General features: G+C 37.9%; 1 protein-coding gene and 1 long non-coding RNA gene across 17 annotated transcripts in view; one reads left to right on the top strand and one right to left on the bottom strand.

Annotated features, from left to right (window-relative positions):
- Positions 1–27,811, bottom strand: part of PLEKHA5 (pleckstrin homology domain containing A5) — a 262,286-nt gene that overhangs the window by 33,850 nt on the left and 200,625 nt on the right. For 7 of the 16 annotated variants that reach the window (XM_027541455.1, XM_027541457.1, XM_027541465.1 and 4 more), the window contains 5 exons: positions 11,104–11,184; positions 5,890–5,925; positions 5,307–5,369; positions 4,035–4,115; positions 3,750–3,899 (listed from right to left, as the gene is read on the bottom strand). In XM_027541455.1, the coding sequence (XP_027397256.1) occupies positions 3,750–3,899; positions 4,035–4,115; positions 5,307–5,369; positions 5,890–5,925; positions 11,104–11,184 (411 nt within the window). The remainder of the gene's footprint in view (positions 1–3,749; positions 3,900–4,034; positions 4,116–5,306; positions 5,370–5,889; positions 5,926–11,103; positions 11,185–27,811) is intronic. The other 9 variants (XM_027541466.1, XM_027541467.1, XM_027541464.1 and 6 more) reach the window with 2 other exon arrangements.
- Positions 109–27,777, top strand: LOC113892540. The gene is made up of 3 exons (XR_003511077.1): positions 109–2,241; positions 10,442–10,586; positions 26,723–27,777. It is a non-coding gene; the product is annotated as an uncharacterized LOC113892540 (long non-coding RNA).

The raw sequence follows: 27,811 nt of genomic DNA, 5'->3' as shown, positions 1-27,811 counted from the left end.
CAGACTTCACCTTCCACTGTAGGGGATGTGGATTCAATCCCTGGTCGGGAAGCTAAGATACCACATGCCTCAAGGCAAAAAAATCCAAACATAAAACAGAAGCAGTAATGTAACGAATTCAATAAATACTTTAAAAATGGTCCACATTGAAAAAAAAAAATCTTAAAAGTCCTGGGTTTAGGTGTTGATCTGTTTTTAATTGGTTATGTCACTTTGGAAGTCGTTTAACCTCTATGAACCTGAGCTGCTTCTTCATCTGTGCAGTGGAGGTAATGAGAATGAAAATAACATGGAGATAATTACTACATCTATTTTGCACAGTATCTGCTAAAGGATCAAACCGGATAATATATGTACATAACACAGAAATACAAATATATTTTGCTACCATTATTGGATGAACCCTAAATTCTCATCTAAGGTATGTGAAGAGCATCTGCTTTATCTGGCTCCTTGAGTTGTCAGAAAGAATAAAAGCAACACTGCTGAATGAATAAAGCATGAGAATATTTCTCTTACAATCAGAGATAAAGCCTAAATGTAAACTTCCTGAGCAAGGTGACTGGAGCAGATGCTTAGCCCTCTGTCCACCTGATTTCAAGGCACTGTGGCCAACTCCACGTGTGCCGGTGTTCATGGTCAATTAACTAGGGCGCTTTGGACATGCCGGTGAATTAAGGACCCTGGGGCGACTGTGACCAAGGAGTGAGAGACAGCCCAGCCTCCCCACCTCTCAGTGGGAAATCTAGAAATATTTAGCTCCTTTCCTCAGAGGGTCCCTACTACTCCACAGTGGTGACCAACTCAGCAGTGAACCTCCACTGGCTCTTCTACCCACCACTCCCCTCACCCCGCCCCGTCTCATTCTCTCCCTCCATCACTTTCATTTCCTGGAAACAGCTCCCAGGTCCTCATCCCAGGCTCTGCTTTCAGAAAAAACCCAAACTAAGACAGCAACATGCTGACAATTTTCAAGGGATAACTGACCGTTACAATAATCCTTCCCACTAATTAGGCTTAGGTCAAAAAGGAGTAGAATAAAGTTAAAAAAATTAAAAAAATTAAAAACAAAGAAAAAAAGAAGCAGAGGCCAGGAGATCACATAAAGACATCATGTGCTTTAAAGCACACTCACGCGTGAGTGTGTGTGTTTCTGTGTGTTAGATAGGATTTAGAGAGAAGAGATGCTGCATCAAGAATTAAACACATAGGCAACACTGCTTTACATGTTTATCATGTATTAAATCTTGGTTTTAATACCTCAGTAGCCAACCAGGTGAGATGATCAAAGCTTTGCTCTATGGAAGCCTAACATCATACCTTATATATTTTATATCTCAGGACCTGGATTGGAACCAATGCCCCAAAATCAACTGTTAAAGAACCAGAGGAATCCTTTGGGATTCTGTTGGCAGATATATAATTCAAGTATGGTCAACATCCAGTGAGTTCCAACCATTTGTAGCCCTAAGCTACAAATATGAATATGTTTACTTAAAGGCACAGATAACATAGTTTGTAGTCTATGCATTTTAAGACCTTAGAAGAACATATTGAGGGTCTGTAAATGACCAGTGAATAATGCTGAAGGCAAAGGAAAAAAAAAATCCCTGGAAAGTGATCATATGTGATAACAACCAGAAAGTGAGATACTCAAAAATGATTATTTCTTTGAACGTATCTGATAAACTTCCATCAGGACTGGAGGTATCTTGGGAGAGAGCCTACAGATGAGATTTAAGTTACGAAACCTATTTGATAAGGGAAGAAATAATAGTTCAATTAAACACTACACATCTCTAAAACTTTTTATAACAGACACAAAATTGTGAAATAGTTTCCAACTTAATTTTGATTTGACTCAGATTGTCATACAAATTCCAAGCTTTTCATTAACTTGGCACTGACAGCTTAACCCCTCTTTCCCTTCCTTATCTCGTATTTCCCACCCTGGACTCCAGCCAACTACTCAGTTCTATTTCTTGCTTCTCCAAATATGCCCTTCACATTCTCATCTGTCGGGTTTGGTTCAGAGCGTTTTGTCCTGTATGGGCTGCCCTTCACTTCACCTTTCTTCCAAATCCTACCCGTCACTGATGCACTAAATGACTACTTCCTTGTTGATAACATTTATGATGATATTAGAAAAAGCTATGTAGATCTAAGGCTTCAGGGCTATGGATAGAAGACCTGGAGTTGACCTCTAGGAGGCATTGCATTCGATTGGCTTTATAACGCTGGGTAAGTCATTCAGTTCCTTCATCACAGTTTTTTAATTTGGCTGCAGTGGGTCCTAGTTGTGTCATGCAGGATCTTACGTTGTGGTGCAGGCGCACTTGCCCCGCGGAATGTGGGGTCATAGTTCCTTGATCAGGGATTGAACCCACATCCCCTGCATTGCTCTGGACCATCAGTAAGTCCCCGATTTATCACATTTTTAATGCACATACTATCTTGCTGAATGCTAGAGTTACAAAGGTGAATAAGATATGGTTCTGATTTCAAGGATATCACAACTGCAAGGATATTAAATTCTTAAAATATCTATATATGCCAGTGTATAATTAAGAAACTCAGATAAGATAATGGAAGTAACAGCACTCTTGTTTGTTTGTTTTAAAGAATGCTAAGATGCTTCAGTTGTGTCTGACTCTGTGTGACTCTATGAACCTTAGCCCACCAGGCTCCTCTCTCCATGGGATTCTCCAGGCAAGAATACTGGAGTGAGTTGCCATTTCCTACTCCAGGGAGGGAATCTTCCCAACCCAGGGATCAAATCTGTATCTCCTGCACTGACAGGCAGGAAGAATAGGTATATTAAATATAAAGTACTTAAGAGTCACAAAAACCAAGTTATGATTTATATAAAACCATGGTATATTCCTTTAAAAGTAGTTTGTGTTTGGAAAGTGAATTTAGTGTTTAGAATGGATGCCATGTTGAGAGTCTGGTAGCTTCCCAGCTGGGAAAGACCTCTCTTAGTTACGTTATACTGTCTGAGGACTTTCTTCAAAGGTAGCTGCTCCCTAAACAGCCCACGGAAGGTACACACAGGGGTGTGTTTGCAGTTCTCTGTAACAGATGGCTTTTTTCCCTTTCAAAGGGCTGCCTGGGCAGGTGCTCTTACTATGTTTAGAAATGAGTACGTCATAGGATCTAACGCAGACTCTTTAAACTCATAAAACACTCAATTTATAAACTCTTAAGTAAGACTTTTAGATTTGGTAATCCCAGGAGATTCTTTATTATAAAGTAACTGGACTGTGGGTTAAAGGTTCTGCTAATTATATTTCTTACTCAAAACTATCATCTAACTTTAGATCACACTGCAGCTGTAAAATGGTAATGCTGGCGGCTTCTTAAAAGCATTTCTCGGGAGCCTTTAATTGAAACGGCTGGTTCAATGAATCCAATTATCACCTTCCAAAAATTATTCTAACATGACATTTATTTTCCTAACAGCAGCAACTTTTAACATTATAAAGAACTTTTCATCTTCATAATATATAAACAGGTGTGTTGACGTTCCCTGTAAAACTATTTCACAAAGAACACAAGGTCCACTAATTAAAAAAACAAAGACCACCCTTTATTTTTGTTAGTCTTAATTAAGAGCAACAAATTAAAATTTTGTAATAATAAAGAAAAATTCTACAGAAAGCCCAATTAAAATGATATAAATTAAATAGAAAAAAAAAAGAACTGCACACCATTCTGGTGTTTACCAGGAAGGAAACTCTGCTACTTACTGCAGTGGCTCGAGAGAGTTCACGACATGTGCTGAGCAGTCCGTTTTGTAAATCGTCCCTCTGAAGCACCACGGTCTGAATGGCTGCTGGGTTATCTGCATTCATTTCTATCTCTTGGCTGGCTGACAGCAAAGCTTGCTCAAGCGTGTACTATTATAATAAAAAAATGATTACACTTAATGTTCTGCATCATCGAATTAATTCTTTCCTACTTCAGTTATCAGTGTCCTGATAATCATCATGTAAAGTAACATCAGTTGTAAATAATAAACATAATCGTCCTACTTTCTCCTTGTGGAGCTGCTGAAGTTTCTCCTCCAGAGCGTGTACCACTTTATCTTGCTCACACAGTCGGCTTAGCTTGGCCTACGTTACAGAGAAGATGTCTTTTGTTAGCAGTTTTTAATTTTTCCTGTAATTGGATTTAGGCATAACCAAAAAACCCCTCACATTTAAAACAGCCAAGGAATAGCTTATCAGGTCAATCTTCATTTCAATCAATAAAATAAAAATTAAAATATAGAATACAGAGATAGGACGCTTTAAAAAATGCATATAAAGTAAAAAAGCATTTTTTACCATACTATTTAACTTACACAATTCAAAATACTCTTAGTAACCAGGCAGTCTCCTATGACTTCAGCAAATCATTTTAATGTGGTTAAGATATTTTCTCTACAAACTTCTGGAGAGTTTAAGTAACTTTTGCAATCCTTAATTAACACACAGACTGGATTCTCTTTTTATATTTTTTAAATTATGCTTTTATGTTCTTCAGAAAAAATTGCTTCTAACTATAATAATACAAGTAAAAACATTGCTAATGGAGAAAAATGACTTTCAACAATTTTAATGTTTTAAATTCTTGATAATACCTCAATTTTTTAATTATAAAACATGAGAGAACACTTTAATAAGACTTTGGTCCTGCAATAAACCAGTTCATCACATATCTGAAAATAAAAACCCTGGACAAACAGTAAATATATCCCAAGTGTTACTGCATAATGACACAAGAAACCAAGAAATTTGAGATTCTTTCTTTGTCATTTATCTATTAAAGTAACCACCTTATCTTTGTTAGACAACACAACTCAAGCCACATCAGATGGGATACATTGAAATGAGAAGGAGGTCCAGCTCAGTGGAATAAAACCAGCAGAAATGAGGGAAGAATGAGATATAAACAAGGACGTTAGTGATGTAAAACACGATTAACAGCAATAACAAAAGGATGCAGTGACAGAATTTCTCGAGGTTGACACTTTCTCCAGATGACAGTTTTACTTTGTCTCTAATCCTTCATAATTTTATATCAGAAATACTCTTTATTTTCATTTAAATGATTCTAAATTTGTTCAACTGCTAACTATGGGGGTGGGGTGGGAAGAGGACAAATCAGGGAGTGAGGATTTAATTGAATCTAAGTGCAAAAGAAGAAAATGTTGTTTATTTGATGTCATTTTGGAGGGCAGAACAGGAAAAGGAAATCTTTTTTGTCACGCTATTTCCAGTGTTTTGGCAGAGCGTTGATTATATATTCATGCTAATACTTACATCAATATCTACTTCTTCAGGTCTATATTTGTATAATGTGCCTCTGCATTCATCCTGTGACAGCTATAAAAGAAAATGTCACACAACTTTAAAAATGATAAAAAATATACATTTACTTAGTCTATAGTTAATATTTTAATTTAAAGAACAATAACAGAAATGGGTTTTTTAATGATTCTATACTTTTAAAAAGTTTAGTTCAAACACAGATCATTACAAAAATAGAAAATTATTGAACATCAATACAATCAATATGCAAGATACGTAAGAATGATGTTAACTTCAGCTTGTCAGACAAAATAAGAAGCTGGTCAAATGAAATTATGCAGAACCTCATGTTTTCCATTTGCGAGACACACATTATTTTAATGAAAAAAACTGACAAATACAATCAGAGCAGCTGTATTGAATCAAATCTCGAATCAGGCATTATTTCAGCAGTCAAAACTGTGCTTTCAACGGTATACACATAACCACACAACTGTGTATGTGTACATTCAGATGCCAACACATCTTTGTACAATTTTATTAACAAAACCTAGAACACATTGTATACATATACGTAATATATAAACACACATACACAGTATAGACTTATCTTGTTCCTCTGTCTTAAGAACTAAAAGAATGGAGGAAAAGGATGGGTTTAATCGAAAAGAGGAAAAGCACTCAGAATCTCTTAAAACTGAAAGTCTACATTATAAGTATGGACGGCCAAATTTCATAAAAAGTACAGATGTGTTCACTGACACCATTTGTTTTATTCTATTGTAATGAATTACTATTCATTGTATTTAAACATCCTATTTTCAGCTTCTTCCAAATATCTTTTGGTCAAGCCAATCCTTATTTCTGACTGTGCTAACCAAGATTTCAATAAGCCGTTCCAGTCAGCTATAGCATAGATTATATCGCAGCACCTCTGCAGGCAACACTAGTATTTCTCTTGTCTTTTCACTTTATACTGACTGCTAGACAGTGTAAGAAAAACATAGCAGGAAAATGTAATTGGGGCTCAATGCATGTTCACGAAATGGTATACTTTTTCTCAAAATGGGGACAGGAATAATGTATCTCAACTACATTCTAGATTGGAAAATTAAATTTCACTACAAATGCATAAGAATATAAAAGTTACAACTATATATGCCTTCTCTGTAAAAAACTGTTTGACAGGTGTATCTCAAGAAGGCACTATTTAAACAATAGATAACTTTAAATGGATCTAGGAATGTAGAAATCAGAAGATTAAAAAAGGTAATAAGCATTCCAAACATACAATAATCAATCCTGGTTTCCATGTTTCACTTCAAGACATTGCTTTCACGTACCTCATGCAAATGATTCTGTGACTACTTAAGGGGTATGCACAGTGATTATTAAACCATAGAACTTTCATAGAAAAGAACATCACATGAAAAATGAATTGAATGACAAAAGTCAGAATATTTATGCACCATTTTAAAATAAATGCCACTGAATATGTCCTGAAAAATGTCGATTGTCATTCTCAATAAAAGCACCTAGATCCAAGAAGAGTTTACACTTCTATCTAAAGAAAGTAATGGAAAATAAGTTTTAAAATGCTTACATCTAAGACAAAAAAAAGTCAGAAACCTCAAAATCAGTATTTCTCATTTACAAAAATAAAAGATGAAAAGCCTTTAGCTGCTAAATGTCTACAAGACTTTGCTTATTTAATATTTAAAGTTAAACGCCAAACAGCTTTACTAAACCATGGTATGTATAATTTGGGCATAAATAGTGCTATATCTAGATTAAAATGTGATTTGCACCTTATATCCCAAGTCAAAAGAGAAAAAGCCAAGTATTTAAAAAATGAAAACTCAGTAATTTATAACAAATATTTTGGATAATGGTATAACATTTTTATTTAGGGAATCTCACTGCATTCTCATATGAGTTGGCAAATTATAAAAAGGAAAGATGTATATAGTGTACTTATAATTTTAGAATGCTATTTCCTGAAAACTATAGAAGTAATATTACAGACAAATTAGAGTTATTTTGTTGCACCTGTATTTTTGGTACCAATGAAGATTTATCTAAATCTTTTATCAACTTATTCAATAAAAATAACTGGATATCAACTAATAAAATCTTAAAATAATCAATCTTGCAATATGCATTTCTTTTGCCTGTCAGAAGAAAAGCAAAGCATAAGAAAACAAGATGGTTCTTTAAACAATTAACTTTTTTTTTTAAACTGGAGTACAGTAGATTCACTAAAAAATTAACTTTTAAGCATGGCCCATTTCCTAGTACTGATTATAATTACTGATGATTTAAGAAAAGATGAATTTATTTATTAAAATTTTTTTTAATTTGGCCACACCACAAGGCTTGAGGGATCTTAGTTTCCCAACCAGGGGCTGAAACTGAGTCATGGCAGTGAAACTGCCAAGTCATAACCACTGGACCACCATGGGATTCTAGAATATAATTTATTTTTTAAAATAAATTATATTTATTTATCTAGAACTGAAGACGTTTACTATTTTGTTCTCCATATCAAAATCCTACTAATAAGAAAAATTAACTTCATGAATACTCTGAATAACTCAAGTTCTACATGAAATAGTGTTTCATGGCAATACTTTTTATCATTTTTCAAACACATCTTTAGCAAGAAAGTTCTGAGTTTGAATACCGTTGTTTGAGGTACCTCTGCAACACTAGAAAAGTTAAGTGACAGGGGGTTACTTAAGTAATTAATTCAGTTTGAGAAGCATAGTATACAGACTTTATTGATTATATAAGGATATACATTATATTTAGAAATTCAGAACTTTTTCATAGTATAGTATCATAATCTTTTTAAAAACTGGTTTGGCATTAAGTTCAAACAAAATCATTTTTGCCAATTAAAACTGAACCTTCTACAGTATCCCTTTTAAGTATGTGAAATATATATATGTGTGTATATATATATCTTTTAAAGCATATGAATATATGCATAAAAGACAAAAACAGATCCAAGGGGAAATATTTCGATAAAATTAGACATGTCCTACAAAAACTCAAAAATGCTCTTAGGGCTATGCATGTGTATTTGCTAATCAATCTGTATCTTTTAAAACCATTATCATGTGATTAATTTCACTGATATTAATTATGCTATAAAAATTCTAGTACAAATTGTACTTGTGAAAGGAGATAGAATGATTAATAGAACCAGAGGAATTTTTAAACTTGATGCTCACTTAACATTTGCTTTGATTCAGTTTTAGGTTCTTTTTATTTGACTAATTTTAAGAAAATTACAGGGACTTCCCTAGTGATCCAGTGGTTAAGACTCTATGCTTCCACTGTAGGGGGTGTGGATTCAATCCCAGGTCAGGGAACTAAGATCTTGCATACTGAATGGTGACTCCAAAAATTAAAAAAAAAAAAAAAATGACTGCCTAGGTGATTTCTCAGGTGTCCTCTTTCTTTTAGGAAAATGGAAACACAGAGGGTCTCCTGAGAGAAAACTTGAAATGGCTATGACTCAGAATAACTGGTCATAAGACACTGTTATGCTATGCTATGTTATGTCATGTGCCAACTCTGTGACACTACAGAATGTAGCTCGCTAAGCTCCTCTGTCCACGGTATCTGCCAAGCAAGAATACTGGAATGCGTTGCCATTTCCTTCTTTAGGGGATCTTCCTGACCCAGGGATCAAAGCCAATTCTCTTGTGTCTCCTGCATTGACATGTGGATTCTTTACCTCTGTGCCACCTGGGAAGCCCGTATTGCCACTTCATTTTCAGCTAAATTTCAGGAACCTATCAAGACAGCATTGCAACGCAATCCCAGAAAAGCAAACCATCAGGTGTACAACAAAAATTTTCATAAAAGATTTTCTTTCAATAATAACACAAGAAGGGAAATCTGGAGAAAAACAAGATATAATTTCAATTCATATAAGTCTATACAGACAGAGTTTAAGAAATGTGTCTGTCACTTTTATCTACCAGTGATGCTCTTCCAATAATCAATCACTTTACTACTGGCTAGTTAAAGAAAAAAATCATCTAAAAACTCCCTAAATTGGACAGCACTGATAGTCAATATTGATTACCTGGCTGCCCATATCTCAAACTCAGGCATGGCTGCTGCTCTTAGACCTTCAGATCTTCCTGTTCTGTGGAATTTCAGTTTGTTTTTTTTTTTTCTTTCAAGAATCAGTATGTGGAAATACGTGTATATAAATCTATTACTCTTTCAGTATTCAAAGTCAGTGATGCTATGGAAGACCAGTCTCAGATAACCTCCATGTTTTTTGAAAAACTCCAGGGAGAACTTCTAGTGCAGCTGAATGATTTCAATCAGCAATGAATTCTGCACCATCAGCCTTGATTACCGATCAATATAAAAAAGAAAAATCAAACCAAACAGAAAATCTCACCTCTTACTTTTTGGAAATATACAAAATGTGAAAAACGAAAACACAACCTGTTAGAATAAAAGGCCTTCGATCTCATGTCAGTCAGCATTATATAAAGTTAGAAACCGACAGCTTTGGATGGTTAAAAGGTTATTAATTCCAGATCAAGTCCTAAGGTTCATTTCAAAAAGTGTGGCTTTTTGGAATGAAGTGACAAGGTTCTATAATCTCGTGACTTTAAGAATGGAGATTCCTTTTTCTTTTGAAGAGTAAAGCTGTTTAACTTTAAATATTTAATAGTTTATCTCCTTGTTGCAAATTAAAAACTATGCTCAATCACATACTCTACATGTTTTGAAAACGGAGCTCAGAAATAAGAGTCACCCTCCTGCCAACTGCTTCAGTCTCCCAGTTACAAGTTCCATCACGCAGACCTCAAGGCACCTTGAGGCAAATCGGAGACCTTTAAAACCAGTGCAAGTTCAAGGTGCTTCTTTTTACCAGGTGCTTTTACATATTTCAATTAAAAGGTATATTCATTTTTCATGTTAGTTAATTTTCTTCCTCAGTATGATTTTTAAAATATTGTGACAGGTCATAGGCCACAGTTAATTCGAGGGTGTTGAAGTGGAAGAAGCTAAGCTGATGTTGCAAAACACACAGCTAAGAACATTTAGACCATGAAATACAAAAAAGAAAAAAAAATACTGGAGAGGAATGCGTAACATGACTTCTTTTGCAGATCTGCAGATTACCGAGGTCCTAAGTTCAAGCCAGCCAACGCCATGGCACATATTTTGAGTTAGGGAAGAGAACGGGGCAAGATATGAAGACCATGACGACTACAGAGAGTGAAAAGAATACAGGGAGAAGTCACTCCCAGTATGGTAAGAAATAGTCATCTTTAGTTTTTACCATACCACAGTACAGAAACAAGCCCTAAAGAACTTCCATACAAATATAAACTTCCTAAAACACTGTGGGGGAGAGAGGTTGGGGAGCTTGCCCCTGAAAGGGGAAAAAGAAATTCTTTTAAGTTTTCCGTAAAAATCAGTTACAATGCTTTAATCAAAAATTAATGGCAAGTTAGTAAAAAATCTTTACACATGTACTGCAGACCTCCAAGTACATTTCAATCAAGTATTCTGTACAAAAACTTCAAGAAAATGGCACACTTAATATTCAACAGCAAAATGTTCAGCAAAGCCATGCGAAGAACTGCAGCGTCTTGAAAAGCATGGATGAGTTGGGTTGTTGTTTTTATTTTTTTTTCCAAAGAGACAGAAACAAAAAATGGAATAAGAAAAAGACTAATGTTATGAGTAACTTTGAGGAGAAACCAAAACTGTCACTGAGGGGTTTTGCAGATGATAAAGCAGTATCATTCACTGTCCAAGACCTTACTTGCTGGTACAGTTGGGGTCTTAGCGCCGAGTTCTCAATCATTGTGTGAACCATGGTGATAATAGGTTCATTTTCTTTCATCTATTTCAAATCAGGAGGAGCATACAGCAAACATCAGTTTACAGCATAGCTAGATTTGAAAGACGACACTGTAAATATAGCCTCTACTTTAATATCTTCCTAAGAGTGCAGTTGCTTATATATTATCCCAAGGTTGTACAGAATCAACTTAATATAAGCCATTTCAAACAAGTATTAAAAGCTGAAAATATTGTAAAAGTATTGTAAAAAGCCAGTTATAAAAAGGGCTTACTAACTGCAGTAAATGTTTTACTTAATAAACATAACCAACAGTCAATTAACGAATATCCTTATATACATTAGAACAGATGATAAAGCATCAAGATTCAAAGGATAAACTAAAAGGCAACCACCTACAAACTTAAAAGGAAAAAAATGGCATAACTTAATTAGCTATTTAGTAAAAAAGCTTAAAATGATATTCAGTTCTTTATAAGGTTATTCAGAAAAAACAGCTCTCAACAAATAATACCTTCTCACTTAAACAATCACACACTTTATTATTAATCTTGATAAACGTTTATATATACTCTACTTCAGATTATCTCAAAGTAGAACACCATATGCAGAATGATTTCAAAGCTGTGCAAACTAAAATTAAATAAGCAAAGACTCAGGGAATCTCCCAGCTCTTTAAAAGACTGAAATCATGTTTCACATTTCCAGCTATATTGCACTTAATTACTGCCTCTAGAAAAATATTTGTTTTAGCAGGCTCTGGACTCAAAAGTTAAAGCATTCAAAAGACAATTATCATTATGTATAGACAATAAAAGGCCAACATATTTGTACTATTTGTAAGCAGACAAGTCTGTTTATAATTGCAATTTGTGACATTTAGTTTACATAATTTTCATCCCCCATATTATAGAAAATAACCATTTCTATCATGGTTAACAAATGCTACTTCACTGATTTAACAAAATCTGTAGAAGTTTACTAATATTAAGACTGAATGCATAAGTAAAAATTAAATCTGGAAGACTATACACCTAGACAATTTTATTTGCAGTCTAGTTACCAATGTTTCAAGTCAGTAATTTCTGTTTTAGCTGTCAAATGAGAAACCTGTGACTGGTTTAATCTCCTTTTAAAAAGTTTTATTCTAGCTAAGTAATTTGTTTTTAAATCTAAACATTTAATATTAGTTAAACTCAAGCGTCTGTATGTCAGTAAAACTCAAATCTACACGCTGGTTGAATTCAAACTCTCTTCCCCTCACTATTACCCAGTAAGGGACCGAGGCATTTACCGGTGACCTCTCATGCACACAGGAAAGGGCTGTATTGATAGGAAGTACAAGATAAAATTTTACTGTTGGGAAGTAACTTATAAATAGGCAACTATGACAAAAAGTTTTCTTTAGTAGAAAACAACTTTTATACAGAAATTTAAGACCTCTTTATATTTTAAAGTTTATGTTTTAAAGGAATGCTTGTCATTTTATCTTAACCAAAGAGTTGAGCGTGTGCTAAGTTGCTTCAGTCAAATCTGACTCTTTGCAGCCCTCTTTGAGCCCTACCAGGCTCCTCTGTCCATGGGATTCTCCAGGCAAGAATCCTGGAGTGAGTTGCCATGCCTTCCTCCAGGGGATCTTTCCGACCCAGGGATTCAATCCGCATCTCTTATGTCTCCTGCCTTGGCAGGCGGGTTCTTAAACACTAGTGCCACCTGGGAAGCCCAATCAAATGTTGATCTTGTAATAAAGTGTAACTGCCTTTGGTTTTGGCTTCATCATTTGACCGCACTGATACATACTTCGTATAACGTGGGCTTCCCTTCTGGCTCAGCTGATAAAGAATCCGCCTGCAATGTGGGAGACCTGGGTTCGATCCCTGGGTTGGGAAGATCCCCTGGAGCAGAAAGGCTACCCACTCCAGTATTCTGGCCTGGAGAATTCCATGGACTATATAAAGTCCATGGGGTCGAAAAGAGTCAGACACAACTGAGTGACTTTCACTTTCTTTCTTTCATATAATGTAGGTAGCCTAGTCTCTCTTCATTTTCAGTATTATATCATTTTGATTTTCAAAGCAATTTCATCTACACTTGCTATTTTTCAATAGCATGCCATGAAAATTAGACAGAAAAGTACTTGATTCAGATTACATGAGGGGGTTGGGAGGAACAGGGTAGAGGGCCTGGGGATTTGAAAGATGGTCAAGAGCATGAATGTTTAAGAAATAATGCAGGTTGGATAGTCTCCAAACATAAAAGACACTCAAGGTCAAAAATGCAACTGCCTGTGGAGTCTTGCAAATAGGCCCTTGTCACATGGCTGCTGCTGCTGCTGCTGCTGCTGCTGCTGCTGCTAAGTCGCTTCAGTCGTGTCCAACTCTGTGCGACCCCATAGACAGCAGCCCACCAGGCTCCCCTGTTCCTGGGATTCTCCACGCAAGAACACTGGAGTGGGTTGCCATTTCCTTCTCCAATACACAAAAGTGAAAAGTCAAAGTGAACTCGCTCAGTCGTGTCTGACTCTCAGTGACCCCATGGACTGCAGCCTTCAAGGCTCCTCCGTCCATGGGATTTTCCAGGCAAGAGTACTGGAGTGTGTTGCCATTGCCTTTAATATGGTGGTTTTTCACCCTTAAGTGGAGCTTCAACAGGGTACAGACCAGTGACTAGTATTCAGACTTTAGACCTTTAGGAATTACTTTTTTTAAATGTATTAAAAAAGGGACAATATCATCAGCTGAAGGGTAATCCAGCCTGATTTATTTAGCAGAATACTTCGAGAGGGTAAACATGCATGTTATAGAGGGAAGCCACATTTTCGATTTAAAACTGCCTCCATTTAATTTACCTATCAAAGATCATTAACTATTAAGTCACTAAGAGGGGGGACCTTGTGAGAAGACACTGACATAGGAACAGAAAAACTAAAAAATACAAAGAGCAAAAATAACATTTAAAAAATGACTATTTTTTAAAAACTGAAGTATAGTCAATTGACAATACTATATTATTTTCAGGTATGCAATACAGTGATTCAGTATTTTTATAGATTATAACCCATTTAAAGTTACTACAAAATGAGCTACATTCCTTATGCTGTACAAAATATTCATGTAGCTTCTTTATTTTATACACAGTTGTTTATACCTCTTAATTCCCTACCTCTAACCAGCCCCTCCCCACTCCTGTCTTCCCACTGGTCACCACTAGTTTGTTCCCTACATCTGTAAGTCTGTTCCTGTTTTGTTACATTCATTTGTTTTCACTTTTCAGATCCCATATATGAGTGATAACATACAGTATTTGTCTTTCTCTAACAAAGTGAAAGTGAAAGTCCCTCAGTCAAGTCTGACTCTTTGACTCCATGGACTATACAGTCCCTGGAATGCTCCAGACCATAATACTGCAGTGGGTAGCCTTTCCCTTCCCCAAGGGACCTTCCCAACCCAGGGATAGAACCCAGGTCTCCCGCATTGCAGGCAGATTCTTTACCAGCTGAGCCACAAGGGAAGCCCAAGAATACTGGAGTGGGTAGCCTATGCCTTCTGCAGCAGATCTTACCAACCAAAGGGGTTCCCTGCATTGCAGGCAGATTCTTTACCAACTGAGGAATCAGGGAAAAAAATAACATTTAAAGTTACAAAGTATAGAGTGTCACAGAGACCACTTCTGAAGTTGACTACTTTTCATTATGAAAAATTTCAAATGTATATATCAAATCCTAGAATATTAAACTTAGAAGGCATCTTTGGAAAGTGACAATTTAGTACAGTAAAGGTTTATTTCCACCAGTGGTTCTGAACCCAGAATCATGTGAGGAGCTTGAAAAGAACAGAGATCCTGACTTCCAGATAATGATAACGTACACCTCGAAAATCTGTGATGTAGACAGTATCATTAAAATATCAAGGTGACGGTCTGGCCTCAAGATTCCTTTTGACAGAAAAGTAACTACAATGTTCTTTCTCAAAGTGTTGAAGTCAGTCAAATGTAATCTGAGCACAGTGAATGTTCTTCAGTTCACATACTCTTAGAGAATCTCATCTCACTCAAGTTGGAGAGATGGGTAGGTCTATCTATGGAAAGAAGCAGCAGGGGGACCATTTCAGAATTCCCTTGGGCATCACACCCACCTGACCAAGGGCTGCTAGGATGCTTGGGCAGTGGGCTTCCAAGAATGAAGGGCACAGAGGAGTGGTCCTGTACATGGCGACACTCCTCTTGTATGCAGCATGCAATGGCTGAGGGCAGCTAAACACAACACTCAAGATCTCACACAATAGGAGTTTGGTCCCCATTAAACAATTTCACTGACAAGTCTGACTCAGTCTCTTGTCAGGACACAGCTCCTTTCTCCTGGCTCCTGGTACGCACAAGGTTTTGTTTGTGCCCTCCAAGAGTCTGTTTCCCCAGTCCTGTGGAAGTTCTATAATGAAATCCCACTGGCCTCCAAAGTCAAATTCCCTAAGGGTTCTCTGTCCCTTTGCCACATCCCCAGGTTGGGAAATCTGTTGTGGGTCCTACAACTTTCTTAACAGTGAGAGAATTTCTTTGGTATAACTGTTCTATATTTTGTGGGTTGAGAAATAACTCCTGAAAGAATGAAGAGATAGAGCTAAAGCAAAAACAACACCCAGTTGTAGATGTGATTGGTGACAGAACTAAACTCCAATGTCATAAAGAACAATATTGCATAGGAACCTGGAATGTTAGGTCCACGAATCAAGGTAAATTGGAAGTGGTCAAACAGGAGGTGGCAAGAGTGAACATCGACATTTTAGGAATTAGTGAACTAAAATGGACTGGAATGGGTGAATTTAATCAAATGACCATTATATCTACTACTGTGGGCAAGAATCCCTTAGAAGAAATGCAGTAGCTCTCATAATCAACAAGAGTCCAAAATGCGGTACTTGGGTACAATCTCAAAAATTACAGAATGACCTCTGTTCCTTTCCAAGTCAAACCATTCGATACCACAGTAATCCAAATCCAAGCCCCAATCCCTAATGCCGAAGAAGCTGAAGTTGAATGGTTCTATGATGACCTATAAGGCATTCTAGAACTAACAAACACCCAAAAAAAGATGTCCTTTTCATCATAGCAGTCTAGAATGCAAAAGTAGGAAGTCAAGAGATAACTCGAGTAGCAGGCAAGTTTGACCTTGGAGTACAAAATGAAGCAGGGCAAAGGCTAACAGGGTTTTGCCAAGAGAATGCATTGGTCATAGCAAACACCCTCTCCCAATACACAAGAGACAACTCTACACACTGACATCACCAGATGGTCAATTCCAAAATCAGATTGATTATATTCTTTGCAGCTGATGATGGAGAAGCTCTATACAGTCAGCAAAAACAAAATTGGGAACTGACTGTGGCTCAGATCATGAACTCCTTATTTCCAAATTCAGACTTAAATTGAAGATAGTAGGGAAAACAACTAGACCATTCAGGTATGACCTAAATCAAATCCCTTACAGTTATACAGTGGAAGTGACAAACAGATTCAAGTGCTTAGATCTGATAGACAAGAGTGCCTGAAGAACTACGGACAGAGGTTTGTGACATTGTACAGAAGGCAGTTATCAAGACCATCCCCAAGAAAAACAAATGCAAAAAGGCAAAACAGTTGTCTGAGGAGGCATTACAAATAGCTGAGAAAAGAAAAGAAGCCAAAGGCAAAGGAGAAAAGGAAAGATACACCCATCTGAATGCAGAGTTCCAAAGAATGGCAAGGGGAGATAAGAAAGCCTTCCTCAATGATCAATACCAAGAAGTAGAGGAAAACAATAGAATGGGAAAGACTAGAGATCTCTTCAAGAAAATTATAGAGACCAAGGGAACATTTCATGCAAAGATGGGCACAATAAGGGACGGAAATGGTACAGACCTAACAGAAGCAGAAGATATTAAGAAGAGGTGGCAAGAATACATAGAAGAACTGTACAAAAAAGATCTTCAAGACCCAGAAACCTCAATGGTGTGATCACTCACCTAGAGCCAGACATTCTGGAGTCTGAAATCAAGTGGGCCTTAGGAAGCATCACTACGAACAAAGCTAGCTGAGGTGATGGAATTCCAGCTGAGCTATTTCAAATCCTAAAAGATGATGCTATTGAAAGTGCTACACTCAACATGCCAGTAAATTTGGAAAACTCAGCAGTGGCCACAGGACTGGAAAAGGTCAGTTTTCATTCCAATCCCAAAGAAAGGCAATGCCGACAAATGCTCAAACCACTGCACAATTGCACTCATCTCACACACTAGCAAAATAATGCTCAAGATTCTCCAAGTGAGACTTCAACAGTATGTGAACCAAGAACTTCCAGATGTTCAAGCTGGATTTAGAAAAGGTAGAGGAACCAGAGATCAAATTGCCAACATCCGCTGGATCATCAAAAAAGCAAGAGAGTTCCAGAAGAACATTTACTTTTGCTTTATTGACTACGCCAAATAGTTTGTGTGGATCACAACAAACTGTGAAAAATTCTTAAAGAGATGGGAATACCAGATCACCTTACCAGCCTCCTGAGAAATGTGTATGCAGGTCAAGAAGCAACAGTTAAAACTGGACATGGAACAACACACTGGTTCCAAATTAGAAAAGGAGTATGTCAAGGCTCTATATTGTCACCTGCTTATTTAACTTTTTTGCAGAGTACATCATGCAAAATGCTGGGCTGGATGAAGCACAAGTTGGAATCAAGATTGCTGGGAGAAATATCAATACTCTCAGATATGCAGATGACACCACCTTTACGGCAGAAAGCGAAGAGGAACTGAAGAGCCTCTTGATGAAGATGAAAGGGGAGAGTGAAAAAGCTGGCTTAAAACTCAACATTCAGAAAACAAAGATGATGGCATGTGGTCCCATCACTTCATGGCAGATAGTTGGGGAAACAGTGGAAACAGTGGCAGACTTTGTTTTGGGCTCCAAAATCACTGCAGATGGTGACTGCAGCCATGAAATTAAAAGACGCTTGCTCCTTGGAAGAAAAGCTATGACCAACCTAGAGAGCATGTTAAAAAGCACAGACATTACTTTGCCGACAAAGGTGCATCTAGTCAAAGCTATGGTTTTTCCAGTAGTCATGTATGTATGTGTGAATCAGACCATAAAGAAAGCTGAGCACAGAAGATTTGATGCTTTTGAACTGTGGTGTTGGAGAAGACTCTTGAGAGTCCCTTGGACTGCAAGGAGATCCAACCAGTCAGTCCTAAAGGAAATCAGTCCTGAATATTCACTGCAAGGACCGATGCTGAAGCTGAAGCTCCAATACTTTTGGCCACCTGATAGGAAGAACTATCTCATTGGAAAAGATCCTGATGCTGGGAAAGATTGAAGGCAGGAGGAGAAGGGGACGACAGAGGATGAGATGGTTGGATGGCATCATCGACGTGATGGACATGATTTTGAGCAAGCTCTGGGAGTTGGTGATAGACAGGGAAGCCTCATCGTGCTGCAGTCTATGGGGTTGCAAAGAGTCGGACACGACTGAGCAACTGAAGTGAACTGAAACAATTTTAATAATCTGATTGAACCTTTACTCTCTGCACATCACTGAATCAGAAATACTTGATCTTTTTTTGCTCCAAAAAATCCTAGAGATAGGCTAGTGGTTTCTTTTACTAAATCACCTCTGAAAACTATCTATCAGTGTCTCTATCTCTCTCTAATTTATTGAAACATACTTGACTTACAATGCTGTGTTAGTTTCTCCTGTGCAGCAATGTGATTTGGTTATACATACATTCTTTTTCTTTTCCATTATGGTTTATCACAGGATATTGTATATATTAACGGTTCCCTGTGCTACACAGTAGGACCTTGCTGTTTATCCATTCTATATATACTAGTTTGCAGCTGCTAACCCCAAACTCCCAATCCATCCCTCCCAGACACCCTTCTCCCCCTTGGCAACCACAAGTCTGTTCTCTACGTCTGTGAGTCTGTGTCTTAGATAGGTTGATTTGTGTCATGAAATACCTATATTTTAATACATAGAAAATGATCGTTTCTATAATTTACACTGAAAGAGCACATTCTACTTAGTTTTTGCTATGGGAACTTTATACAACAGCTTTCAAATTAAAGCAATGCAATATGACCTGAAAACAAAAACTATAATGCTCTATGAGACCTCGGAATTTCATGCTTAAGTTCTTGAAAAGACAAAAACAAAAGGACAATCCAGTAATTCTCTTCTGGCTTGACTACTACAAGAACCCTAGGCAGCATTAAGGAACTGCTTCTAATAGCTGATGTATTTTGGTTTTAAGGAATCAGAGCAAGAGAAAGACTAATTAGTATGTGAGGGATGCTTAATAATTTACTTGGAAATCAGTTAAATGCTTCGCTTCCTGCTTTAATTCCTTCTTTGAAGTGAAAGGTAATACAGGTTTGGGTTCCAGTTAATTGCAAAATTATAAAGCACTATGAAAGGTCCATTGTTTTATAATAATAAAAACGAGAACACAGGATTCAGGCATTACACTATTTTCATAATTCACTTCAGCAATAAATAAAAAATCTAAATGGATAGATTTAGGTGGTGGTGCCAGGATATGTCTGTTTACAACAAAAACACATATTTTTATTTGAAATGTGTCAGTCCAAATGTTTATAAAACGACCTAGAAAATTTGATACTTAACTCTAGTCTCTTTCTCAGGTTTGAGGCATTTTGGGCAAGTATGAATACAGAGCCTTCTTTGATGTTACTCTTGGAAATATCTTGATTAAAAACCCATCACTGGGACTTCCCTGGTGGTCCAGTGGTTAAGAATCCACCTACTCAACACAATTCTATGCAACTTATACCACAGCTGGTAGGATCGTGAGCAGCTTTCCAACAGACACCTGTGGGCTGGGAAAGGGTTCCAGGTGTATGAGACAGACACCGCCTTAGTCCTTAGAGGGCCTGAGATGCCCCCAAAGCATGGCCTCCAGTTTCTGTCAGGGTGTGTACAGATCCTGTCCTTCTGCTTTTCTTGGATCTAGCTCCCGACCAGGGAGGGAGCCCAGGCCCCTGTGCTGGGAGCATGGAGTCTTGGCCGCCGCACCACGAGGGAACTCCCCGCGGTCACTCTTCCACGTGCACCATACATGAAAAAGGCAGAAAGCACAAAGACGGTGTTTACGTTTCAAAATAACCCGGATGTCTCCTCTTTCTTTGGTGTTCCTTGTCATTATCTTAATAGTTCTCAAACCTGGCTGACGGGGGAAAATAAATCACCGGTGGGGTTTTAAAAACATGCAGAGTTGGGGAGAGGGGCTCTGGCAACCCTGAGCAGCAGCTGGGGTGCAGAAGTCCTTGTGAATTGTACTTCTGTTTTTGTCTTGCTAAAGATCCAGTGGTAGTTCTGGCAGGAAATCAGGCATGAGAACTTCGATCCTGCCCCAGTACTAATTTAAGTAACTGAGGACCAATTCAACCACCACCAATTAGGAATTTTTTCAAGGTCCTGATAAGCTGGTACTAAATGTTGGTCAACTATCAAAAGATGAAAAATTTGAAACTAATGATCTAAACACAAGTATATTTCATGGAGACTAAAATATTCTTTCTTTTGTATGAAATACAGCTTTAAAAGACTTCACTCCCTTTAAAAAATCAATTGAATCGCTTTATTGTCAGTGGGCTCAGCAGAATCCACTGAGATCTGGGGGTATTACTAAGAATTCAATTTCCAACTGCCTGTTGTTCTATTATTCTAGCAACTTCAAATATCTGTTTAACAATATCTATTGCTATAGAAACTAGACCAGCTAGGATTGCAGATGGATCAGTATGCTGTAAGTCATAAGATAAATGCTCCTGAATAATTTTAGGGGGAGGGTCAGGAAGGAGAAAGACTAGCAGTGAGCAAAGGCAGGACAATCATTCATATAATTTGTCCTTGGGACGATTAATTTCCCAATCCCCCTTTATGTATAAGAAGTGGTTAAGTCGTGGCTTAAATGCTCTTTAAAAAGTTTATATAGGACTGCTCTGGTGGTCCAGTGGCTAAGACTCTGCCTTTCCAATGTAAGAGGCCTGGGTTCAATCCCTGGTCAGGGAACTAGATCCCACAGCCAGCCAGCCAGTGCATGAGCTCAGTTGTGTCTGACTCCCCACGACTCCATGGACTGTAGCCCCCACCAGGCTCTTCTGTCCATGGAATTTTCCAGGCAAGAATATTGAAGTGGGTTGCCATTTTCTACTCCAGGGGATCTTGCCAACACAAGGATCAAACCTGTGTCTCTTTCATCTCCTGCACTGGCAGGTGGGTTCTTTACCAACTGAAACATCCTGCATGCCGCAATGAAAATAGATCGAAGATCCTATGTGTTGCAACTAAGACTTGGTATAGACAAATAAACAAAGAAACAACAACAATAACAACAAAAATGTACATCTGGCAAATTACAAGCCTGACACTTGGTGCAATAAATGTTTATTATTTTAAAAAAAGTTTATATAATAAATCATCTAGAATAACATTGTCCAACAGAACTTTCTGTGGTGATGAAAATGCTCTCTACCACTACAGTCCAAAATGCCACACCAGTGGCTCTTCTGCCCTTGAAATGTGGCTAGTGTGATGGAGGAGATGAATTTTACCTTTCTAATTTAAATAGCCACATATGGGCTAGTGGCTATTATAGTGGACAGTATAAGCCTAGAAATTCTAGACTGGCAAAGTTAAGTATAATTTTCCCCTAAATTTGGATCTCATTCTCAGAAGGGAAAACGTTCGCTCAAGCTCTGTCTAGTAATGGATGTTCCTTGAGTTTGAATTCTGCACTAACAGCTTTCTCCTTTTTTAGGTGGGGGTGGGGTGGGGGCAATCAGTCTGGATGATTTCTAGCCACCCTACAGCGCTTTTGTCCTTCACTGATAACCAATGAGAAGACCCATTTCTGTGCGGTCATTTTCCATTTAAATGGAAAATGGACTTTTCCTGAGCTTTTAATGACATTTTAGAAAAAAGAATTTTTAAGTTGGGACTCTGTCTTAACAATAGCCCAAAACCCTGATAGCCTAATCACCAAAGACTCCATCTCTCAAGAATGTCCTCCTGTGTCTAGATCAATAAACTCTTAAGATGTGTGGCAATAAAAAGAAAAGGCTAAAGAATTTGACATGCCCGGGGTGAAGCTGTGAGGATTGCAGGGGCCTTTATAAACAGGTCATTTGGATAATGACAACGTAAATGCTTTCCACTCTCATTCCAGGCACAGCTGAAAGTCCCAGAACCTGAGATTGAAGGGTATGACTACCTATAGAAACTGCTCATTGTTTAACAGGAACCAGGAAAATCTGAAGTGACTTTTTAAACAGAAGAATGTAAATAAGTCTCTCTATAACTAATGGGGCAAAGTATGGAGGTCTATTACTTATGAAATTTTAAAGCAATCAGAACAGACGGTTCATGCTGTATGTGGTTTCTAAAGGTAGAACTTTGGCAAAGTATTATTATTATATATATATTCAGAAAAAATTCAATGGTGCTTTAAAAGATGCAGCTAGACTATATAATATATCCTCTTTTTCTTTAAGGGAGAAAGATAGATTTAAAAAAACAAGAAAGAAAAAGAGAAAGCAAACTGGGACACAAACACAGGAGTCATATCTGACATTCCCCTAAAAAAAAGAGCATTTTTAAACTGACTCTAAGTACTGGCTTTAGGAACAAGATCCACTTATTGAGGCATATTATGAAAATACCCCTAATCCAGCAGAACAAAAGGAGGGCAATCTCTATACTCATAACCTTAGTTAAACTGCTGAATTTTTTAAGTCACAATTTTGAGATACATACCTGTGGTATATTTCAAGGAAACTTTTAAGGTCTAGGCTAATGTCTTTCTAAACAATCTACAATTTGCATCAATTATAAACGTAAATTGTTTGGAATTTTCTAAATTTGTACTTTTCCAAACAATTTACAAATTATAGGGTCATCCTTTTTCATCTATGGGTCTTTTAAGAATTTTGTTTTTTTTAATTAAAATCCTTTTGGCTAAAGGATACATTTTATAGATCTGATTTTTGCTTCAGTGGCTTAAATCTGTTTTCCTTTTCTTCCCCTTGGAGAATATTGTTTTAGGTTTTTTAATTGGAGGATAATTGTTTTACAATATTGTGCTGATTTCTGCCATATATCAACATGAACGAGCCTGTTTTCCTTGATTAATAACTTTAAAAAAATACTGTTCCTTTAAGCAATGTACTATTATCTGATGACACCATCTTTATTCCTGGTATCCACAGGAAACTGGAAATATGAAAAGAACTCAAAATACATTTTGTAAAAATGCTTTATTGTGGAAAAGATGTTTGAAATGGCCATATATTTCTCTTCCTTGAAAGCATTTTGCAAAATGATACCATAAACTGATATATTTTTTTTCCTAACTTGGAACACTGGGTCTTAGTTGCAGCATGTGGGATCTTCAGGGGCGGCATGTGGGATCTTCAGGGGCGGCATGTGGAATCTTCAGGGGCAGCATGTGGGATCTAGTTCCCTGACCTGTTTTGAACCCGGGCCCCCTGAATTGGGAGCCTGGAGTCTTAGCCACTGGACCACCAGGGAAGTCCCAAAACGATACTATTTTGAAGGAACAAAACATTCTCAAAGTCAAAATCTTACATCATTTCTGTTAGGGAAAAAAAAAAGTATTTGTTTTGGCCAATGGGTAAATCTACTCTAAGATATATTTGAGCTTTAAATCAAAATTAAAATATCCTCTAGATACAGGATCTGGGCTTTATTAATAGCAATCGCATTCCTATTGAGTTAAAGTTGGCACTAACAGAATTCCTACCATTAATTCAAAGATTTATCAGCTTATGTTTTAACTACATAATCACATCCTTAGGTTGATCCCAGAAAAGATTCTGGCATTTATGCTCAACTTTATTTCCTTCCTGAGCTTTGAAAACCATTTACAATTCTACCTTATAAGCTCTAACATCCTGCCTGACACTGAGCTCCATAAATCTCTGCTGAATGAACTTACTGGAAAAAAAAAAAATAATAACAAAAGATAGAAGCAAACAAGAGCCACAATAATTGGGTTATAAAATATTAGTTTTTGTAAATAAATCATGGAACTGTATAAACATTATGCATTTTAGGAAGGGTGGGGAACTATTGTTTTCATTTTCCTGTCTTGGTGGTGGTGGTGGTGGTACTTGAGAACGTGTGTCTGACTCTTGTGACCCCATGACCTGTAGCCTGCCAGGCTTCTTGGTCCATGGGATTTTCCAGGCAAGAATCCTGGAGTGAATTGCCATTTTCTTCTCCAAAACATATAAAGATACATATAGAAATACTACAGTTTTATTAAACTAAAGTTTACTAATAGCAAATTATTTGGAGAAGAATCTTTAAAATTAAATCTTTTATCTTTATAAAACTAATTATACATCATTAAGGTACTGTGAAAGCTGAATTTACCTTGGTAGGTGGGAAAAATAACCAGTTATATAACCAAGAGCTGATACTTGTCAGGTAACAAAGATCAGCAACCTGAAACAGAACTATTTTAGGTACAAGAACAACTTTATTGATTCTGAAGGAAGTAAAACAAATTTTAAACAAGAAAAGAAAGAAAACTCATTAATACAAGGTATTCATCCTAGCTTTGTGATTTTGGACAAGTCATTTCAACCTGACTGAATGGGGATAAGAGTCGCTGGCCACACATTGCTGAGGAGGGTATGAGAGGCAGGTGGGGCATGGAATGTGTCAGAACTTGGACAGCTGTGGAGAGATACAAGCTATTAGCATGGACAGATGCTGGACAGGTGCATGGTAAAGAGAACGGGGTGCTTTCGCCTCATCTGAGAAACGATGAGTCACTGGAGAAAAGGCTTTATGGGGGAGGAGGTGTTTGTGATGAAATGAGGGCCTGAGGAACAGGGAGCTTGAAGTTTCCTGAGTTAGCTGAAAGACAATGCGGCAGGTTTAAGTACAGCCAGGATTTGGCGACTAAATGGTGCTGAGGAGCTTAGTACGTGTAACGTGTTTTGGTGGCATTAAAAGGTCAGTTTTCATTCCAATCCCAAAGAAAGGCAATGCCAAAGAATGCTCAAACTACCACACAATTGCACTCATCTCACACGCTAGTAAAGTAATGCTCAAAATTCTCCAAGCCAGGCTTCAGCAATATGTGAACTGTGAACTTGCAATGTTCAAGCTGGTTTTAGAAAAGGCAGAGGAACCAGAGATCAAATTGCCAACATCCACTGGATCATGGAAAAAGCAAGAGAGTTCCAGAAAAACATCTATTTCTGCTTTATTGACTATGCCAAAGCCTTTGACTGTGTGGATCACAATAAACTGTGGAAAATTCTGAAAGAGATGGGAATACCAGACCACCTGATCTGCCTCTTGAGAAATTTGTATGCAGGTCAGGAAGCAACAGTTAGAACTGGACATGGAACAACAGACTGGTTCCAAATGGGAAAAGGAGTTCGTCAAGGCTGTATATTGTCACCCTGCTTATTTAACTTATATCCAGAGTACATCATGAGAAACGCTGGACTGGAAGAAACACAAGCTGGAATCAAGATTGCCGGGAGAAATCTCAATAACCTCAGATATGCAGATGACACCACCCTTATGGCAGAAAGTGAAGAGGAACTAAAAAGCCTCTTGATGAAAGTGAAAGTGGAGAGTGAAAAAGTTGGCTTAAAGCTCAACATTCAGAAAACGAAGATCATGGCATCCCATCCCATCACTTCATGGGAAATAGATGGGGAAACAGTGGAAACAGTGTCAGACTTCATTTTTCTGGGCTCCAAAATCACTACAGATGGTGACTGCAGCCATGAAATTAAAAGACGCTTACTCCTTGGAAGGAAAATTATGACCAACCTAGATAGCATATTCAAAAGCAGAGACGTTACTTTGCCAACAAAGGTTTGTCTAGTCAAGGCTATGGTTTTTCCTGTGGTCATGTATGGATTTGAGAGTTGGACTGTGAAGAAGGCTGATTGATGCCTTTGAACTGTGGTGTTGGAGAAGACTCTTGAGAGTCCCTTGGACTGCAAGGAGATCCAACCAGTCCATTCTGAAGGAGATCAGCCCTGGGATTTCTTTGGAAGGAATGATGCTAAAGCTGAAACTCCAGTACTTTGGCCACCTCATGCAGAGTTGACTCATTGGAAAAGAATCTGATGCTGGGAGGGATTGGGGGCAGGAGGAGAAGGGGACGACAGAGGATGAGATGGCTGGATGGCATCACTGACTCGATGGACGTGAGTCTCAGTGAACTCCGGGAGTTGGTGATGGACAGGGAGGCCTGGCGTACTGCGATTCATGGGGTCGCAAAGAATCAGACACGACTGAGCGACTGATCTGATCTGATCTGATGATCCATACTCAATACCATGCAGACATTATGTATCAGTTAAAGTACAATCTGTTCGGATAGTTCGGCAGAATCATACAGAACTGTTTCAAGTGTTTTTAAAGCACTTTTAACTCCAGTTTCAAGGTATTTTTAGCTTTAATATGAGCTGGTAGAACACAACTCCGGGGGTCCTTTCAGGTAGCCTGCTAATTGTCTTCCTTTTCACCCACCAGGTTGGGAGAAGCTGCCCCAGCCATAGCTGGCGAAGATTTTCCTCTGTTCTCTTGGGGACTTCAATCACTTCAAGTTCTTGTCTAAGCAAAGAGCTAAAACTAAGGTCCTGATCCTTCTCAAGTCCATCAAGCTCTTCCCTGAGGATGATATGTTCAATAAACGTTTGTGACATCAATGGGGTTAAAGGGGACCAGTGTTTTGAACCATTTCTGCTCTTGGTTTTGTTTTTTTTTTTGGTCAGGGAATTGAGGGATCAAGATGACAGCCTTAATTTTGGACACACAGGAGATGCATCGAAGGCAGAGCTTCCAAATGGAGATTTCTTTGATCAACTAGAACTACATGATGGGAACTGCAGAGACAGGTGTTTTAGACACCCTTTGTGCTCCCTCTCCATGTCTCCTGTTTCAGCCCTTGTTCTGTGTTATGAGAACCTCCGGGCGCTCATGTATGAGTAACGTCAGTGTACTCAAGAGCTGGTCTCTAGGGGCAACTCTGGTCAGTGAAGGATGGGAGCGAATACAAATGCTGCCCTCTTCTCTAGGTCAGCTGGTAAGTCCACAGGATTTCTATCTGTTTGTCAACAAGTATCAGAAGAGGCCCGAGTTGCTTCTGGCAGTTGATAAGCTATTCCCACCTTCCCGGCTCACTCTCTTTATTCCTGTACCTTGGGATTACTTCTCAAAAGTAAAACTTCCTGCAAACAAGCCCACATCAAGGAAGCCCACATCACAGACTCTGCTTTCCAGGAGAAATCCAGGGGCTAGAGATGAACAGTAACAGACAACTAGTGAATGTTCAGATGAGAGGACACCAAGACACCGGGCACTTCCATAAAATTAGGGTTGAGATGGGTGAAAACAGCAAACAGGGACAGATCCATCACTGTAAGGAACAGGAGAACTGTGATATAATGGGGAAGCATCAGAGAGGCTGAGAGGTCAGTGTATTGACACACTTACACATTCTAAATTCTAATCTACACACTGTCCATTTATTTATATTCTGCCATTAAGAGTCCACCCTAAAGGAAATCAGTCTTGAATATTCATTGGCAAGACTGATGCTGAAGCTGAAACTCCAATACT

This window comes from Bos indicus x Bos taurus, chromosome 5, assembly GCF_003369695.1.
Source record: "Bos indicus x Bos taurus breed Angus x Brahman F1 hybrid chromosome 5, Bos_hybrid_MaternalHap_v2.0, whole genome shotgun sequence".
Classification (NCBI taxonomy): Eukaryota; Metazoa; Chordata; class Mammalia; order Artiodactyla; family Bovidae; genus Bos; species Bos indicus x Bos taurus.
The sequence above is the reverse complement of the archived record's forward strand: the minus strand, read 5'-3'. Positions and strand labels throughout refer to the sequence as shown.